Source organism: Oncorhynchus tshawytscha, linkage group LG03, assembly GCF_018296145.1.
Source record: "Oncorhynchus tshawytscha isolate Ot180627B linkage group LG03, Otsh_v2.0, whole genome shotgun sequence".
NCBI classification, from domain to species: Eukaryota; Metazoa; Chordata; class Actinopteri; order Salmoniformes; family Salmonidae; genus Oncorhynchus; species Oncorhynchus tshawytscha.
The window spans coordinates 6,884,761-6,906,153 of NC_056431.1; the positions used below are offsets into that span (position 1 = coordinate 6,884,761).

The window sequence follows — 21,393 nt, forward strand, 5'->3', positions numbered from 1 at the left end:
ATATACACTACTACCCTCACTACATACCGCTAAACCTGTATATACACTACATACCACTAACACTGTATATACACTACTACCCTCACTACATACCACTAACACTGTATATACACTACATACCACTAACACTGTATATACACTACTACCCTCACTACATACCACTAACACTGTATATACACTACTACCCTCACTACATACCACTAACACTGTATATACACTACTACCCTCACTACATACCACTAACACTGTATATACACTACATACCACTAACACTGTATATACACTACTACCCTCACTACATACCACTAACACTGTATATACACTACTACCCTCACTACATACCACTAACACTGTATATACACTACTACCCTCACTACATACCACTAACACTGTATATACACTACTACCCTCACTACATACCGCTAACACTGTATATACACTACTACCCTCACTACATACCACTAACACTGTATATACACTACATACCACTAACACTGTATATACACTACTACCCTCACTACATAACACTAACACTGTATATACACTACTACCCTCACTACATACCAATAACACTGTATATACACTACATACCACTAACACTGTCTTCCCACACAACACCACATATCACTAACACTATCTTCCCACACTACATATCACGAACACTGTCTTCCCACACTACATTTCACTAACACTGTCTTCCCACACTACACTACATATCACTAACACTGTCTTCCTACACTACATTTCACTAACACTGTCTTCCCACATTACATATCACTAACCCTGTCTTCCCACACTACATATCACTAACCCTGTCTTCCCACACTACATATCACTAACACTATCTTCCCACACTACACTACATATCACTAACACTGTCTTCCCACACTACATTTCACTAACACTGTCTTCCCACACTACACTATATTTCACTAAGACTGTCTTCCCACATTACACTACATATCACTAACACTGTCTTCCCACATTACATATCACTAACCCTGTCTTCCCACATTACATATCACTAACACTGTCTTCCCACACTACATATCACTAACCCTGTCTTCCCACACTACATACCACTAACCCTGTCTTCCCACACTACATATCACTAACACTGTCTTCCCACATTACATATCACTAACACTGTCTTCCCACACTACATATCACTAACACTGTCTTCCCACATTACATATCACTAACACTGTCTTCCCACACTACATATCACTAACACTGTCTTCCCACATTACATATCACTAACACTGTCTTCCCACACTACATTTCACTAACACTATCTTCCCACATTACATATCACTAACACTGTCTTCCCACATTACATATCACTAACACTGTCTTCCCACATTACACTACATATCACTAACACTGTCTTCCCACACTACATATCACTAACACTGTCTTCCCACACTACATATCACTAACACTGTCTTCCCACACTACATATCACTAACCCTGTCTTCCCACACTACATACCACTAACCCTGTCTTCCCACACTACACTTCATACCACTAAGACTGTCTTCCCACATTACACTACATATCACGAACACTGTCTTCCCACACTACATTTCACTAACACTGTCTTCCCACACTACACTACATATCACTAACACTGTCTTCCCACACTACATTTCACTAACACTGTCTTCCCACACTACATTTCACTAACACTGTCTTCCCACACTACATTTCACTAACACTGTCTTCCCCACTACACTACATTTCACTAAGACTGTCTTCCCACACTACACTACATTTCACTAAGACTGTCTTCCCACACTACACTACATTTCACTAACACTGTCTTCCCACACTACACTACATTTCACTAAGACTGTCTTCCCACACTACTTTTCACTAACACTGTCTTCCCACACTACATTTCACTAACACTGTCTTCCCACACTACATTTCACTAACACTGTCTTCCCACACTACACTACATTTCACTAACACTGTCTTCCCACTACATTTCACTAACACTGTCTTCCCACACTACATTTCACTAACACTGTCTTCCCACACTACACTACATTTCACTAAGACTGTCTTCCCACACTACATTTCACTAACACTGTCTTCCCACACTACATTTCACTAACACTGTCTTCCCACACTACACTACATTTCACTAACACTGTCTTCCCACACTACATTTCACTAACACTGTCTTCCCACACTACACTACATATCACTAACACTGTCTTCCCACACTACACTACATTTCACTAACACTGTCTTCCCACACTACACTACATTTCACAAGACTGTCTTCCCACACTACACTACATTTCACTAACACTGTCTTCCCACACTACACTACATTTCACTAAGACTGTCTTCCCACACTACACTACATATCACTAACACTGTCTTCCCACACTACATATCACTAACACTGTCTTCCCACACTACACTACATTTCACTAAGACTGTCTTCCCACACTACACTACATATCACTAACACTGTCTTCCCACACTACATATCACTAACACTGTCTTCCCACACTACACTACATTTCACTAAGACTGTCTTCCCACACTACACTACATTTCACTAACACTGTCTTCCCACACTACACTACATTTCACTAAGACTGTCTTCCCACACTACACTAACACTGTCTTCCCACACTACATACATTCACTAACACTGTCTTCCCACACTACACTACATTTCACTAAGACTGTCTTCCCACACTACACTACACACTAACCCTGTCTTCCCACACTACATATCACTAACCCTGTCTTCCCTCACTACATACCACTAACACTGTATATACACTACTACCCTCACTACATACCACTAACACTGATATACACTACTACCCACTACATACCACTAACACTGTTACACTAACACTACATACCACTAACACTGTCACTTCCCTCACTACATACCACTAACACTGTATCACTAACCCTCACTACATACCACTAACACTGTCTTCCACTAACACTGTATATACACTACTACCCTCACTACATACCGCTAAACCTGTATATACACTTACCACTAACACTGTATATACACTACTACCCTCACTAATACACTGTCTTCCACTAACACTGTATATACACTACTACCCTCACTACATACCACTCACTAACACTGTCTTCCTACATACCACTAACACTGTATATACACTACTACCCTCACTACATACCACTAACACTGTCTTCCACTAACACTGTACACTACTACCCTCACTACATACCACTAACACTGTATATACACTACTACCCTCACTACATACCACTAACACTGTATATACACTACTACCCTCATACATACCACTAACACTGTATATACACTACTTCATACCGCTAACACTGTATATACACTACTACCCTCACTACATACCACTAACACTGTATATACACTACATACCACTAACACTGTATATACACTACTACCCTCACTACATAACACTAACACTGTATATTCCCTCACTACATACCAATAACACTGTATATACACTACATACCACTAACACTGTCTTCCCACACTACATTTCACTAACACTGTCTTCCCACACTACACTACATATCACTAACACTGTCTTCCCACACTACATTTCACTAACACTGTCTTCCCACACTACACTACATATCACTAACACTGTCTTCCTACACTACATTTCACTAACACTGTCTTCCCACATTACATATCACTAACCCTGTCTTCCCACACTACATATCACTAACCCTGTCTTCCCACACTACATATCACTAACACTATCTTCCCACACTACACTACATATCACTAACACTGTCTTCCCACACTACATTTCACTAACACTGTCTTCCCACACTACATTTCACTAAGACTGTCTTCCCACATTACACTACATATCACTAACACTGTCTTCCTACACTACATTTCACTAACACTGTCTTCCCACATTACATATCACTAACACTGTCTTCCCACATTACATATCACTAACACTGTCTTCCCACACTACATATCACTAACACTGTCTTCCCACATTACATATCACTAACACTGTCTTCCCACACTACATATCACTAACACTGTCTTCCCACATTACATATCACTAACACTGTCTTCCCACACTACATATCACTAACACTGTCTTCCCACATTACATATCACTAACACTGTCTTCCTACACTACATATCACTAACACTGTCTTCCCACATTACATACCACTAACCCTGTCTTCCCACACTACATACCACTAACCCTGTCTTCCCACACTACATATCACTAACCCTGTCTTCCCACACTACATATCACTAACACTGTCTTCCCACACTACATATCACTAACCCTGTCTTCCCACACTACATATCACTAACCCTGTCTTCCCACACTACATACCACTAACCCTGTCTTCCCACACTACACTTCATACCACTAAGACTGTCTTCCCACATTACACTACATATCACGAACACTGTCTTCCCACACTACATTTCACTAACACTGTCTTCCCACACTACACTACATTTCACTAAGACTGTCTTCCCACACTACACTACATTTCACTAACACTGTCTTCCCACACTACATTTCACTAACACTGTCTTCCCACACTACATTTCACTAACACTGTCTTCCCCACTACACTACATTTCACTAAGACTGTCTTCCCACACTACACTACATTTCACTAAGACTGTCTTCCCACACTACACTACATTTCACTAACACTGTCTTCCCACACTACACTACATTTCACTAAGACTGTCTTCCCACACTACTTTTCACTAACACTGTCTTCCCACACTACATTTCACTAACACTGTCTTCCCACACTACATTTCACTAACACTGTCTTCCCACACTACACTACATTTCACTAACACTGTCTTCCCACACTACATTTCACTAACACTGTCTTCCCACACTACATTTCACTAACACTGTCTTCCCACACTACACTACATTTCACTAAGACTGTCTTCCCACACTACATTTCACTAACACTGTCTTCCCACACTACATTTCACTAACACTGTCTTCCCACACTACACTACATTTCACTAACACTGTCTTCCCACACTACATTTCACTAACACTGTCTTCCCACACTACACTACATATCACTAACACTGTCTTCCCACACTACACTACATTTCACTAACACTGTCTTCCCACACTACACTACATTTCACTAAGACTGTCTTCCCACACTACACTACATTTCACTAACACTGTCTTCCCACACTACACTACATTTCACTAAGACTGTCTTCCCACACTACACTACATATCACTAACACTGTCTTCCCACACTACATATCACTAACACTGTCTTCCCACATTATGCTACATATCACTAACACTGTCTTCCCACATTACACTACATATCACTAACACTGTCTTCCCACATTACACTACATATCACTAACACTGTCTTTTCACACTACATATCACTAACACTGTCTTCCCACATTATACTATATATACTGTTTCACTAACACTGTCATCTCACAAACAGACCTGAAACTTTTTGAGGTGTGCCGATCTAGCTATTGGTTTTCACTTTTTTTGACTACTCCATTTGTTCTGTTGTAGATTCTTTGAATTGCTTCCTCATATCTGAGTTGTTCAGACTAAATTAAGTTATGGAGAAAATCCACCTATTTTAGGAGGGTCCTTCCTGTGGTTAGATCCGATGTGCACGTCATTGGTGAGGAACAGCCAATGGGCTTTTCTGTCTGACCACTGCTTCCCCTAGCAGACCCTGTGTTTGTAGAAAAAAAAACTCCTGACTGTCACAAGTAATGTACTGCCCCTGCCTTCCTGTGTTCTGTGTTATCCAGCCTGGATATAGCTTGTTCAAACATCTGGGCCTCAATGGCCTCACCACTATTGGTTTTCATTGGTTTGGTTTAACTGATTCAGACCTGGGTCTCCAGGCAAGTGGACTCTCTGGCCAATCAACAACATGAATCAATCATTGAACTAGTGGGGAGAAAGGAAACCCAGCAGCTCTACAGATATTGAGGCCTGGTATTGAATAGCCCTGTTGCTATTCAATCCACTACATATCACGAATAGTGCCCTAGACCGCTGCGCTCCTGAGTGGCGCAGTGGTCTTAAGGCACTGCATTTCAGTGCTAGAGGCGTCAAGACAGACCCTGGTTCGATTTCAGGCTGTATCACAACCGGCTGTGAATGGGAGTCCCATAGGGCGGTGCACAATTGGCCCAGCATTGTCCGGGTTAGGGTTTGGCAGGGGTAGGCCGTCATTGTAAATGAGAATTTGTTAACTGTTAATTTGTTAACTTAACTGACTTGCCTAGTTAAATAAAAAATAAAAAAATAATAACAACCTCATCCATCGTAATTGTCGGTAAATGTGTTCAGTGTCTCACTACTACCCCCTATTGGTTGATAAGTGGTCCTGCTCAGAATACCAAACAAAATTATTTGAATGAAAAGTATTTGAATAAACATGAAAATATGAATGTGAGAAGCGCTCATATTTTTTAAATAGGCTACATGTCATATTAAACAGCATATAAACACTCTAGATAGGCCAGGAACCAGACAGGGATTCTGTGAAGGAACGGAAAGGAATTATTTAAGCTATATTATTTAATTATTTCAAGGCTGTAGCTACAAAGAAATACATTGTGAAGCATTTGAGAGCGCGACACACTAGGCTGGTAGGGAGTCAGTGTCATTAAGCGCTCAACATTTAATTTTGTTTTATTAAATCATTATACTGTATAAATTGCACATATAGGCTGTGACTAACTTATGAATGAAACAAAAAATGCCTTATTAGGCTTTGAATTCATTGCCTTTGAATTCATTTTTAGAGTCACCAGTTTGACCAGAGTTAGTGGCTTCAGGCTCATGCGATGGTGCCTGGAGAGCAGGGCAGCAACGGAGAACACCCTCTCCACACTTGCAGAGCCACTTGGGATGCTAAACACCCTTTTGGCCACCCTAGGCTGGGCAGGGCTGCAGAGTGTTTTTATATAGGTAATCCTAAAGGTTTTCAGGCAAAATAACCCAATCAAAATGGAAAGCTCCTTAAAAGTTGGAATATGCCGGGCCTATTGGGCCAAAATCAATTATGTCCGATTTGTATAGATAGTAGAACAAAAATTAAGGAAACGTTAAAACAAATATTTTGCTACAATGGTACACTTAGTTATGTACCCACCTCGTTCCTTTGTTTTAGCATGCGCACGTAATAAGTACACCATCATGCTTTCAGGATATGTGTCTTTTCAGATTCCACAATTATTCTTTAGTTGTGGACATAAGATCTCCACCCTCTCTTGCTCTTGGTCCTCATCTTTGTCACCTTGATTTTGCACCTGTTTGTTTGATCAGTTTCTTAATGAAAATATTTAGCAAACTCCATGACAGTAGCTAAAGCAAGAGACTATAGCAGCAGACAAATGCATGCTGGGCCGGGCAGGCCCTGAGCTCCTGAAGTGAGCGCAACTGGAGCACTGTTGAAGCTAAATTGGAGCGGGCTAAAAGGCCAACACTCCAGCCTTTGGGAATCTCGCTCCAGGCTCCAGTTAAATTGGGCACGCTCAGCTCCCCTCCACTCACATACTCTGGTCCTGCTCCATAGCCCAGAGGACAAACAAGGGAAGTCTCTGTAGTGCTATGCCATTACTCATAAACAGTACCAGTCATACGTTTTAGACACCTACTCATTCAAGGATTTTTCTTTATTTGTACTATTTTCTACATTGTAGAATAACAGTGAAGACATCAAAACTATGAAATAACACATATGGAATCATGTAGTAACCAAAAAAAGTGGTAAACAAATCGAAACATATGTTATATTTGAGATTCTTTAAAGTAGCCACCCTTTGCCTTGATGACAGCTTTGCACACTCTTGGCATTCTCTCAACCAGCTTCAGGAGGAATGCTTTTCCAACAGTCTTGAAGGAGTTCCCACATATGCTGAGCACTTGTTGGCTGCTTTTCTTTTACTCTGCGGTTCAACTAATCCCAAGCCATCTCAATTGGGTTGAGGTCAGGGTGGCAGGTAGCCTAGAGGTTAGAGTGCTGGGCCAGTAACTGAAAGGTTGCTAGATTAAATCCCTGAGCTGATAAGGTTAAAATCTCTCGTTCTGCCCCTGAACAAGGCAGTTAACCCACTGTTCCTAGGCTGTCATTGTAAATGAGAATTTGTTCTTAACTGGCTTGCCAAGTGAAATAAAACATTAAAGGTTGGGTGATTGTGGAGGCCAGGCCATCTGATGCAGCACTCCATCAGTCTCCTTCTTGAGCAAATAGCCCTTACACAGCCTGGAGGTGTGTTGGGTCATTGTCCTGTTGAAAAACAAATGATAGTACCACTAAGCCCAAACTAGATGGGATAGCGTATCGCTGCAGAATGCTGTGGTAGCCATTCTGGTTGCGTGCCTTGAATTCTAAATACATATAGTGTCACCAGCAAAGCACCTCCACACCATCACACCTCCTTCTCCATGCTTCAGGGTGGGAACCACACATCCGTGCACCTACTCTGCGTCTCACAATGACACAGCGGTTGGAACCAGAAATCTCAAATTTGGACTTATCAGACCAAAGAACAGATTTCCATCGGTCTAATGTCCATTGCTTGTGTTTCTTGGCCCAAGCAAGTCTCTTCTTCTTATTGGTGTCCTTTAGTATTGGTGTTTTTGTATATTTGTATATGTGTTATTTCATAGTTTTGATGTCTTCACTATTATTCTACGATGTAGAAAATAGTAAAAATGAAGAAAAACCCTTGAAGGAGTAGGTGTTTCTAAACCTTTGACTGGTATTGTAGATAATAACCTGTTACGGACATAGTAGCTTACTTAGTCTGTTGGTTGTATTTGTTCATTTGTGTTGTCGTTTCACAGTTTAGTTTTGTTATGACTTCAAAAAGGTAAACTGGATTTTGTCATCTTTGAGAATAAAAAAATATGCGTTTATGTTACTCTGAGCACTCATCCTTTATACTGGAACCGAGAGAGAGAAAGATAGTGGGGGAGAAGTGATAGAGAGAACTGGGAGGAAAGGAGAGAGAGAGAGAGAGAGAAATGTTTTTAATAATGCAGGTGGCAGATATAATTAGTTGTTCGTTGGGTGGATTTGCATGTTTTCATAAAAGGGAAGTTGGTGTGAGGGAGGGAGTGTGTCAGCAAAGACCAGTGTCAGTGTAGATATTGTGGGTTCTCACTAAATAAGCTGTAGTTAATACAGTAACTGCTAAATAAAACATCTGTTACAGTAACTTTCTTTAAAATAATTAACTTCACAGAAGTTCCCTTCAATATCAGATTTTATTTACAGTGAATTGTGTACCCCTCACCGCCCCTCACTCTCTCCCATTCCACCACCTGTTCCTCCTCTCTCTTTCCCTCCCTCTCACCCTCCCCCCACACCCCTCGACTCTCTGTCTATGGGGACAGTCCCAGCCCTGACTGGCTGTCTGTACAGTACAGAGGAGAGGAGAGGAGAGGAAGGAGGAAGTGTTGTGGTGTAGTATAGCGGGGTGTGGTGTAATGATGACACTACAGTGAGTAACATCAGTATAGAGGTGTCTAGTAGGGTTCTGTTCCCACTCAAACCTCTGTAGGGCCTATTGTTAGACCCAACAAACACCTACATATAGGAAAGAATGAACGGAGGCTGCACAGCAAAACACATCACCGCATATTCAGAAGCCAATACTGCAGTGTGACATCATATTTCAGCGCCTATTTCAGCGCCGTAACATCAACCAAAAGCATTTGCACTTTCTCTTTTTTCTATTGCGATGTGATTATCTGTATAATGCTTCAGCTGAACCTGAACATGCTGACTCACATGTCATTGGTCATTAAACCTAATCATCTGCTTTCTCCGTCTCTCTCCCCCCCTGGTCTCCCTCTCTCTCTCACTCTGTCTCTCCCTCCCTCTCTCTTTCGCTCTCTCTGTCTCTCTCTCTCTCTCTGTCTCTCTCTGTCTCTCTCTCTCTCTCTCTCTCTGTCTCTCTCTCTCTCTGTCTCTCTCTCTCTCTCTGTCTCTCTCCCTGTCTCTCTCTCTGTCTCTCTCTCTCTCTGTCTCTCTCTCTGTCTCTCTCTCTGTCTCTCTCTCTCTCTGTCTCTCTCTGTCTCTCTCTCTCTCTCTCTCTCTGTCTCTCTCTCTCTCTCTCTCTCTCTCTCTGTCTCTCTCACTCTCATAGAAATCAGGATGTCAAAGCCAGTTGAGGTTGAGAACACAGTGGCTGACTCTCCAATGGAGAGCACAGGTATTTGTCTGTGTGTGTGTGTGTGTGTGTGTGTGTGTGTGTGTGTGTGTGTGTGTGTGTGTGTGTGTGTGTGTGTGTGTGTGCATACCTACACGTGTTTGTGTGTGTGCGTATGTGCATGCAAGTGCGTGTGTATGAGGAATTTCTAATTGTTTCCTATCCCCCCCACACAGATTCAGAGCGGAATGGTCCTGACTCAAATCATCAGGTTTGTGTCCGTTTGGTGCTTCACCTTCATTTCAGTACTGATATCACTGGTAAGATACTGTGCATTCAGACCCCTTCAATTTTTCAACATTTTGTTACATTTCAGCCTTATTCTACAATTCAATAGTTTTTTTCCTCTCATCAATCTACACACAATACCCCATAATAACAAAGCAAAAACTGTTTTTTAGAAACGTTTGCAAATATAAGAAAAATAAATAACTGAAATATCAGACCGTTCACTCAGTACTTTGTTAAAGTACCTTTGGCAGCGATTACAGCCTTGAGTCTTCTTAAGTATGACGCTACAAGCTTGGCACAGCTGTATTATGGGGAGTTTCTCCCATTCTTCTCTGCAGATCCTCTCAAGCTCTGTCAGGTTGGATGGGAAGCGTTGCCGCACAGCTATTTTCAGGTCTCACCAGAGACGTTCGATCGGGTTCAAGTCTGGACTCTGGCTGGGCCACTCAAGGACATTCAGAGACTGGTCCCGAAGCCACTCCTGCGTTGTCTCGGCTTTGTGCTTAGAGTTGTTGTTGACATTCAGGCCAAAGAGTTCAATCTTGGTTTCATCAGACCAGAGAATCTTGTTTTTCATGGTCTGAGAGTCTATAGATGCCTTTTGGCAAACTCCAAGCGGGCTGTCATGTGCCTTTTACTGAGGAGTGGCTTCCGTCTGGCCAGTCTACCATAAAGGCCTGATTGGTGGAGTGCTGCAGAGATGGTTGTCCTTCTGGAAGGTTCTCCAATCTCCACAGAGGAACTCTGGAGCTCTGAGTAACCATTGGGTTCTTGGTCACCTCCCTGACCACCAAGGCCCTTCACCCCCAATTGTTCAGTTTGGCTGAGTGGCCAGCTCTACGAGTCTTGGTGGTACCAAACTTCTTCCATTTAAGAATGATGGAGGCCACTCTGTTCTTGGGGACCTTCAATGCTGCATATTTTTTGGGGGGTATTGTGTGTAGATTGATGAGGGAAAAAGTACATTTTATCTATTTTAGAATAAGGCTGTAATGTAACAAAATGTGAAAAAGGTCAAGGGGTCTGAATACTTTGTGAATGCACTGTACCTCTAGGAAACATAATAATCAGTCATTTTCAATGGTGACAATCATGATCTGAATAACACACACATTAGGTCTGAAAAGTAAAGATGACTGACAACAAGTAGCCTAATACCAAGACACAAGCATCAATACAGCAGTACAATGTGTTTCCCAAATCTGGTCCTGGAGACCCCAGGGGAGGCACATTTCTGTTTTTACCCAAAATACACCTGATTCCACTTATCTAAGGCTGGATGATGAGTTACTGAGTGGAATGTTGTGTGTTTGGGTCCCCAGGACAGGATTGGAAAACACTGCAGTCATATATTCTTTTTTTATGATCATTTATGTTTATGTTTCTCTGTACTGATGGTTTTTGTTCTTTTAACAGCTTCAGCAGATGAAAATCAGTCCCTTTCACCTTTCTCCAACCCTCAGCAGCAACAAGGTGTGTGTGTGTGTGTGTGTGTGTACAGATGTGTGTTTTGTGTGGCCACACTATAGAGTATTTTGCCACATTTGCATACAGATTGACAGGTATGCAAAGCAGTCAGACTAGCCAGTTTGGACATGCCCATTCCAGGAAGAAGGGATGACTATCCTTCATTTCTAAAGAAAAGAAAGGCACCTTCCTGTTTGGCATTCATGTTACCACAGTAGACAGAGCAGAACAGTCAGCTTCATTTAACTGTATCCCTCGTTCTCTCTCCTCCTCTCAGAGTAAGATGGAAGAGTGTGGTGAGATGTCCCCGGGCCTTCCTCCCCACCACAGCCACGCCCCCTCACAGACACCCCTCCCACACACACAGCTCATGCTGACTGGCTCCCAACTGGCAGGGGTAAGACAAGGAGGAAGAGGCTTAACAAACACATATTGATGCACACTCACAAAAACAGACTCATGCTTATGGTCTGGCTTGAGTTCACTGCTTTATTCCTTCTTTCTTTCCTCTGTTCTCCCTCCCTCCCCTCCCTCTCTCTCTCTCTCTCTCTCTCTCTCTCTCTCTCTCTCTCTCTCCCTCCCTCCCTCCCCTCCCTCCCTCCCTCTCTTCTTCCCTCCCTCCCCTTCTTTCTCTCTCTGTCCCTCTCTCGCTCTCTTTCTCTGTGTGTCTCTCTCTCTCGCTCGGTGTCTCTTTCTCAGTTGACAGCTCTCTTGCCAGCTCAGCAGCAGTTGTTACTGCAGCAGGCTCAGGCTCAGCTTCTAGCTGCAGCTGTGCAGCAGTCTGTTCAGCAGTCCAACGCAGCTCACGCAGCTCACGCAGCTCACGCAGCTCATGCAGCCCACGCAGCCGCCCAAGCCAATCAGCAAGCTCAGGCAGCCGCAGCAGCCAATCAACATGCCCAGCAGCAGGCGGGACAGACAGGGCAGCAGGGCCAATCACAGCCCCAGGGACAGAGCACACAGGAACAGACAGGTCAACCTGTTCCTGTCCCGCCCACTCATCCTCAGCTCACCCTCTCTCAGCCAATTCAGCTCACCGCCCAGGTACTGACAACCAATCACAAGGCACATCCTGGCTGGGAAGAGGTGGGGAAGGGTCTTGATTCAGGAGACAGTCTGGGATCCTCTGTTTTTATCGATCTTTTTCTTTATTGCTTGTGTTGCTCTGCTGTTCTTTCAGTCTTTTCTCTTGGCCTCTATATGAAGGGGTTGTTTTAATTTCTTCTCTGTGCATTTGTGTTCTCTCCATCTCTGACACCTCTGTTCTCTCCATCTCTGACACCTCTGTTCTCTCCATCTCTGACACCTCTGTTCTCTCCATCTCTGACCCCTCTGTTCTCTCCATCTCTGACCCCTCTATTCTCTCCATCTCTGACACCTCTGTTCTCTCCATCTCTGACCCCTCTGTTCTCTCCATCTCTGACCCCTCTGTTCTCTCCACTCTGACCCCTCTATTCTCTCCATCTCTGACACCTCTGTTCTCTCCATCTCTGGACCCCTCTGTTCTCTCCATCTCTGACCCCTCTGTTTTCTCCATCTCTGACACCTCTGTTCTCTCCATCTCTGACACCTCTGTTCTCTCCATCTCTGGACCCCTCTGTTCTCTCCATCTCTGACCCCTGTTCTCTCCCTCTCTGACCCCTCTGTTCTCTCCATCTCTGACCCCTTTGTTCTCTCCATCTCTGACACCTCTGTTCTCTCCATCTCTGACCCCTCTATTCTCTCCATCTCTGACACCTCTGTTCTCTCCATCTCTGACCCCTCTGTTCTCTCCATCTCTGGACCCCTCTGTTCTCTCCATCTCTGGACCCCTCTGTTCTCTCCATCTCTGACCCCTCTGTTCTCTCCATCTCTGACCCCTCTGTTCTCTCCATCTCTGGACCCCTCTGTTCTCTCCATCTCTGGACCCCTCTGTTCTCTCCATCTCTGACCCCTCTGTTCTCTCCATCTCTGACCCCTCTGTTCTCTCCATCTCTGACCCCTCTGTTCTCTCCACCTCTGACCCCTTTGTTCTCTCCATCTCTGATCTCTGTTTTATCCTCCTGTCTCCCTGCAGGACATCCAGCAGTTGTTGCAGCTGCAGCAGTTGGTTCTGGTGCCAGGACACCACCTGCAGTCTCCTCAGTTCCTCCTCCAACAGCACCAAGGGCAGCAAGGTGGGCTCCTCGCACTAGTCACTACCACCGGTTTCTGTTCTATTGGGACAGTGCCCTGAAGATGGGCTGTAGATGTTCCAACTATCAACAAACAGATTTCATTTATTTATAAGTGCCAACTGTTGACAACCATTAACAGGTTCTTCAAATGTCTAATACTAGAATGCCTATTGGATTCTCTGATCGACCATGGAGCTTTGTGGAATATTACGTGTGTTGTTTGTTCACATAACTGATCAAAAGCCTACTGATCCCCTCACTTCTTCACTCGTCAGGACTGCTATCAACACCAAATCTGATTCAGCTACCTCAGCAAAACCAAGGGAGCCTCCTGTCCGCTCCCAGGCTGGGGCTCCAAGCACAGGTAGGCCCACTGAGGAAACACCCAGGCTTTGAGAGAGGCTACAGGCCCGGCTCTTTCCAACAAACATCTCTTCTCATCATTCTGTCATATCCAGTAAACGCCTCTCTTCTGCTATATAATTCTCGCTCTCTCTCGCTCCCACACTCTCTTTTTCCTCCTCCTCCCCCTCTCCCCCTGTAGAGAGATAAGGCTATGGAGGGCAGTGGGGTCATGACCTCTGTGTCCTCTGTGACCTCTCACCCCGAGGAGCCCAGTGACCTTGAGGAACTGGAGGTGTTCGCCCGCACCTTCAAACAGAGACGCATCAAACTGGGCTTTACACAGGTACGCCTTTCTGTGTGTGTGTGTGTGTGTGTGTGTGTGTGTGTGTGTGCTAACTCTCTCTTTTCCTCCTCCCTCGCTCTCTCAGGGTGACGTGGGAATGGCCATGGGGAAGCTATATGGTAATGATTTCAGCCAGACCACCATCTCTCGCTTCGAGGCCCTCAACCTGAGCTTTAAGAACATGTGCAAACTCAAACCACTACTGGAGAAGTGGCTCAATGATGCAGGTGAGAGGGGAGGGTGGGGAATGAGAGAGAGGACGGGAGAGTGGGAGTAGGGAGGGGCCGGGAGAGAGGAGAGCGAGGACGGGAGGGGAGGAGAGAGGAGGTGAGGGAATTGGTGAAGGAGAAAGGTGTATGACACTTTGAATGAATCAATAAATCAGTTGATTAATTAACCAATCCCCAAGTTGCATTCATCTTTAACTCTTTTTATTTGGTATTTTCTTTCACAGTTACAGTAAACAATGGTTGAAATACAGTACATTGCACATATGATATTATACATTCGATATACCATGGAAACATGCTTTTTGTATGAGGAAGGAATGTATACGCCCATACGAAAATATAAGACTTTAGTAATACATTCATAACAAAACATACATTAGAAACAACAAAGTGCACAAAAAAACAAACATGGTTCGTCTTCAAAACGAAAAGAACAATAATAATAATAAGACAGGCTAATATTAAACACAAAGGTAGATCCATTAAATACAACGCTTGGGTAGGCAGTTTACTGTAGAGTAGAGGGAAATTGCAGTGTCTCTTCATAGGTAAAGAAAGGTTGCCACATTCGGTAGAATTTGTCAGAAACCCCGTAGAGTATATTTTATCTTCTCCAATTTACTAACGTGTAAGACATCTTTAATCCACACAAAATGAGAGGGAGGAGAGGGCGAATTCCACAGAAGTAAAATCAACCTTCTTGCCAACAAAGGCTACAGAGTCAGATGTGTGTTTTGGTAGTGTTATAGTATCAGGTATAACCCCAAATAATGATGTCATGGCAGTAGGAGCAAAGGTTACCTGTAATACTTTAGATATGGTATCAAAGATGGCAGACCAATAGTTATGTAGAGAAGAGCAGGACCAAAACATACGTATTAATTAAGCAGGAGCTTGGCGACACCTGTCACAAACAGGGTGGACATCAGGATAGGTGTTAGAAAGCCTGAGTTTAGTCCAGTGAGTGTGGTGGAGGATTTTGCATTGGATCAAACCATGTTTGGCACAAATAGAAGAGGTGTGGACATGGTGCAGAATACCTTCCCTTGTGTCATCAGTCAACTCATCACCTAGATCCTGTTCCCATAAAGTTTTAATAGCTGCGAATGAAGGATTGTGAAGAGAGGAAATTTGATCATAGCTAGCTAAGCTAAGAAATAATCCCTTTTACTGTTGGGGATGGTGGGATGAATGCATCAGTGGGAGGGTCACAGGAAGACTGGGGAATTGAGTGGTCATGTCACTATCAAAGCTACGCACTTGTAGATATCTAAAGAAATGACTATTCGGGAGGTGGAATTTAGCTGAGAGTTGTTGGAGAGATGCAAACGTGTCGTCAATATACAAATCATTGAATCATTGAAGGTTCCATCTACAGGGATGGATGAAAGCGTGATTTCTGAGGGGCCATTAATGAATAGGTTTGCAAACCAAACCAAAGTCTAAACTGGTTCCAGATCTTGAAAGTGGTTTTTACTAAAATGTTTTTGGTATAACTTAGTAATAGAATGAATAGGGGAATGTGCCAAAGCAATCAGTGAAGATGGCAAACATGAGGAAGATTCTATCTTCACCCGCTGGAATGATATGTTGGGTATCTGTACGAATCCAGTAGTGAATTACACAGAAGTTGGCAGCCCAATAATAGAACTGTAAATTAGGTAGGGCCATGCCCCTCACACTTCCACATGAAGTGGGAGATAATCCAAACTAGTTTGCGGAAGAAAGATTTGGGAATAAAAATAGGTATACATTGAAAGAGGTCGGATCATTTAGGAAGGGTATTCATTTTAACCAAATTCATTCGACCAGCTAATGATAGGGGGAGTCGTGACCATCGTTGAAAATCTTTCTCCACCAGAGTAAGGAGGAGTAAAATTAGAAAATGTGTGCAATGGGCTGCTGCATTTAAATGGAAAAGCTTGCTCTTATTCAGATTGAACTTTGTAACCAGAGACTGGGCCAAATGCATTAACAGATAGCACAATGGGTAAGGATACATCAGGGTTTGAGATATAGAGAAGCAAGTCATCAGCATAAAGTGAAACCCTTCGTTTGATGTTGCCTCTGAACACTCTTGTTACATGTGGGTTGGATCTGAATGAATGTAACCTTGAGTTAATGAAGTTATATCTGTAGAATGAGGATTCCAATTTGTGTGATTTTAAATCATCCCACTAATCAATCTCTCTGTTTGACAGAGACCATGTCCACAGACAGTACTATGCCCAGCCCCAGCTCTCTGTCCTCTTCCTCAATGGGCTTCGAGGGCCTGCCGGGCCGACGCAGGAAGAAGAGAACCAGCATCGAGACTAACGTCCGCGTGGCCCTGGAGAGAGCCTTCATCACGGTGAGAGACATGACAAATTGTCGTGGAAATTCTACACAGGGACACTGGAAGTCAATCTTAAATTAATCATTGGTTATTATCAACGCGCTGAAGAGGTTCCAACCAACTCAATGCACCAAGTACACATGTCAATCAGGAGCTCAACCCGGGGCAGTCCCGTTAGTTCTCTTAAATACAGACAGGTTATATTTGCCTATTTTAGCTTATTCATCATTCATAATTCATTCATTATTAACGTTTGCTGCCTTCTTGTGACCGACCAATACTGGGTCATGCATGTGACAGACCAATGCCTCACAAGGCTTCTTCTCTCTAAGCTGAGACCTTGAAACTCAGATATCCCTTTCTCAAAACAAGGTTCTGGGCGTACTGCCAAATTGCAGCTACTGATAGTGAAGATTTGTTCAATCAGTCACTTGCATGAACACAGAAATTGCTTATTAGAAAAGCACAAACATAAAAATGTCCATCACAAGATCACTGACATAAGGCCTTCATAACACTGTCATACAGGAGACATAAATCTTAAGCTGACATAACATCTACACGGCTTGTTGTGTAGTTTCTGCCCTCAGAAGAACACTATAACACCGTGATATCAGTGAGGTGATATAAGGCTAAGTGTCTATTAGTACTAATGTGTCCATCTCTGTCTTTCCCGTGTGTCAGCAGAACCAGAAGCCTACCTCAGAGGAGATCCTGTGTATCGCGGACCAGCTCAGCATGGAGAAGGAGGTGATCCGCGTGTGGTTCTGCAACCGCCGACAGAAAGAGAAGCGTATCAACCCCAACAGTGCCACCCCTCCCTTGCCCAGCCAGCCCCCCCAAGCCCCACCGACGCACAAACCCCCCTGCTACAGCCCACACATGGTATGGCCTGACCCGCATGATCCCCCCTCTCCCAACCTTAGCCATCACAATTTCCCCCCCCATATGAATGGTGTGTCCCGCATGTCATAGTGGATGTTCTTCTGCACCCCCTGTTCCAGTGTGCAGATGGTACTACCCAACCTGCACTGCTTTAGTGCTTTACTATTACACATTAATAATTCTATCCCATTTATCCTTTTTCTATTGGATACAGCTAAGTATAGATACTCTTTTAAATATAAACTCTCCCTCTTTTTCTCTTTGTCTTTCTCAACTGTCTCTCTATCAGATGTCCAGTCAGATGTCCAGTCAGCTGTCCAGTCAGCTGTCCAGTCAGATGTCGAGTCAGCTGTCCCAGGCAGTGACCAGCCTCAGCACCACATTGACCACAATGTCATCGTTCTCCCCTCTGATCCCCAGTGGTCCCACCCACTCATCTCTCAGCTCCGCCTCCTCCCCAGTGACTCCTCCTCCTCCTCGCAGCACAGCCAGCCCAGCCACTCCCAGCCACAGCACACTGAGTCTCAACACAGGGTGAGTATGCATACAAAGTGTACACTTTGGCCACTGTGCTTCACCATTGGTTCAGTGTTCAGTTCACCTGCAGTTTGCAGCAAATGTTTATCACACCCACACATGATTGACACACACTGATCCGTGGCACTGCTACTTCTGTGCAGCAGTACTTTCTAACCTGTGTGTGTGACTGTGTGTTTTGTGTCCACAGCTTATGGCGTTTGGGTAAAAAGAATGGTGACGTGTCTAACTACATCACCGATTTTGCTGCAAACTTGAGGTGAAGACAACAGTGACACACATACCTATACTGTACACCCACCCACACACACACACACACACACTCTCTCTCTCTTACAGGAATATGATCATCCACACACAGACACAAGGTTCACAAGCATTTGGATTTGTAGCTCATAAAAACAAGATATGAATCAAGATGGTGTGTGTGTGTATCTGACCTGTGGGTTTCTCCTGCAGTATGTCTGTGTTCAGGTCCCTGAGTCTGTCCTCTGTCTGTTCTGCTGCTAAACCTGCTTCTCTCTCTGTTTCTCCTCTGTATGTAAATGGGTTTCCTCCTGTGTGTGTGTGTGTGTGTGTGTGTGTGTGTGTGTGTGTGTGTGTGTGTGTGTGTGTGTGTGTGTGTGTGTGTGTGTGTGTGTGTGTGTGTGTGTGTGTGTGTGTGTGTGTGTGTGTGTGTGTGTGTGTGTGTGTGTGTGTGTGTGTGTGTGTGTGTGTGTAACATAGGAACACTGTGATGGGAGTAAACACAGGGAACCAGGCTCTGAACCAAGCTCTCCTCAGCAACAACCAGTTGGCTACTATACAAGGTGTGTTAGAGGGAGAGAGAGGTGTAGGGAAGGAGGGAAAAGAGAGGAAGAGGGAAATAAAGGAGGAAGAGAGAGAGACAGGGGGAGAGAAAGTGGGGGGGACAGTAATTTGAGGTACAAAGTGATAATACAGGTAAGTAATGTTAATGAATGCTAGACAGAAAGAATGACAGAGATGATGAGAGGGACAGTTAGAGCTGATGAGATGAATGATAGATCATCTGATGGAAGAAACTGGAGAACTGGTGAGCAGGGCTATGACAGGGATGTCCCATCACTCCAACATGTTCATCCCCATCTGTGTGTGTGTGTGTGTGTGTGTGTCTTTAGTCTGTCTTTCATTCTTTTTCTCATTCATCCCCTTCTTCATTTCATCTCTATAGTAAAGTCTATAGTAAATGTAGTTATTTCACAGTAGGTATAATGACGTTAACTCTCATCTCCCTCCCTTCTCAGCCCTAGCAGCCAGTGGTGGCCAGCTGCCCCTTTCCAGTCTTGAGGGGGGCAGTAAGGTGTTGCTGGGTGGTGCAGGGGGGCAGGGAGGGGGTCTCCAGTCCTCCTTTTTCCTCAACCACCCCGCTTTCCTCCACATGGGCCAGAATCCTGGTGCTGGATTGGTCAGCGCTGCCGTAGCCAAAGCATCCCAGCCCTCCCCTTTCCCCTCCACCAGTAGCATAAGCCCCACCCCCTGCTCCCCCTCCCCTTGCTCCAGCCCCGCCTCTTCCTGCGACTTTGATGAATTGGCGCACAGCCCATCCTCATTGGGAGGGGCTAAGATTGAGTGACACAGCCAAGTGCCAATCAGAGAGGAGGAGGAGAAAGGAGGAAACGACAACCTCGCCTTTCAACCAAAGCTCTCTTTTACCACTCTCGCCCTACACTCTCTCTCTCTCCCCCCCAGTCTTTCGATGCCAAAAATATACAGAATGAAAGAGAGTAGAGGGGGGAGTCAGAAGTGAAAAGGGGGAGAAGGGGGGAAAGAGGAAGATTGAAACCAAAAATCTTTATCTATCCAAAGTGATGGAGGAGGCATCGTGGGACTCTTTAGTCAATACTGAGCGATATCGCACCTCTCCTTTCTGTCTCTCTTTCTTTCCCGGGAAAATAAACCAATGACAAATAACAGGAGTAGAGATGTGTGTCGAATCACGTGAACCAAAAATGACAAAAATAAACATTACTGTGTGTTTTGGGAGAATGGTGACAGGGACAGAAAAAAGAAGTGGATGATTTTCTTTGAAAAGCTGCAGGTCTGAAAGAGGAGGAGATGGGAGGAGGATTTTAAACCAAAAATGTACCTGAGGAGGAGAAGAGGAACACACAATGACAAAAATCAACAACCATACCAAAATCCCAGAAACCAAAAATACGGAAGGAAAAGCTTTATCCAAACGACTTGTACATACGGATCCTATCCAGGACCAGGACTCTGCCCCCCCCCACCCACACACACACACACACACACACACGATATCCACAGCCGATCACATTCATCTATCCATCTGATTAGTCATCCACCCTTCATGTCTGTCATAGTCTGTCACTCACTTTCACTGCAATTATATTGTTTCTGTGGGATATTTTAGATTGTTATAAATGGTTGATACTTAACGAGCCAAGCTTACAGGTGTATATTTTGTGTTTTCCTACCACTGCTTCTTTAAGTATCGTGTCCTATCTCCCCCTTGCTTTCCAATAGTTGGAGTCTGTCATCGTCATCAATATCATCATCTTGTGCCATTTACTTCATGTTGTCAGAGATAATAAGAGACAAGAGGGAACAAGAGATCAGGCTTAGTGTAGCAGTTTACAGCC

General features: G+C 44.0%; 1 protein-coding gene across 7 annotated transcripts in view; it reads left to right on the forward strand.

Moving 5' to 3' along the window:
- pou2f2a (POU class 2 homeobox 2a) overlaps positions 1-21,189 on the forward strand; it is a 26,740-nt gene extending 5,551 nt beyond the window's left edge. Inside the window, exons 2-16 of one of the 7 annotated variants that reach the window (XM_042308796.1) lie at positions 10,178-10,243; positions 10,417-10,451; positions 11,888-11,944; positions 12,216-12,335; positions 12,638-12,982; positions 13,995-14,094; positions 14,370-14,458; positions 14,639-14,782; positions 14,868-15,009; positions 17,214-17,362; positions 18,032-18,232; positions 18,522-18,766; positions 18,960-19,028; positions 19,496-19,578; positions 20,035-21,189. In XM_042308796.1, coding sequence (XP_042164730.1) covers positions 10,178-10,243; positions 10,417-10,451; positions 11,888-11,944; positions 12,216-12,335; positions 12,638-12,982; positions 13,995-14,094; positions 14,370-14,458; positions 14,639-14,782; positions 14,868-15,009; positions 17,214-17,362; positions 18,032-18,232; positions 18,522-18,766; positions 18,960-19,028; positions 19,496-19,578; positions 20,035-20,363 — 2,174 coding nt within the window. In that variant the 3' untranslated portion in view covers positions 20,364-21,189. Of the gene's footprint in view, positions 1-10,177; positions 10,244-10,416; positions 10,452-11,887; positions 11,945-12,215; positions 12,336-12,637; positions 12,983-13,994; positions 14,095-14,369; positions 14,459-14,638; positions 14,783-14,867; positions 15,010-17,213; positions 17,363-18,031; positions 18,233-18,521; positions 18,771-18,959; positions 19,029-19,495; positions 19,579-20,034 lie in introns of those variants that run through there. The other 6 variants (XM_042308800.1, XM_042308805.1, XM_042308809.1 and 3 more) reach the window with 6 other exon arrangements.
- Positions 21,190-21,393: the final 204 nt, after the last annotated feature.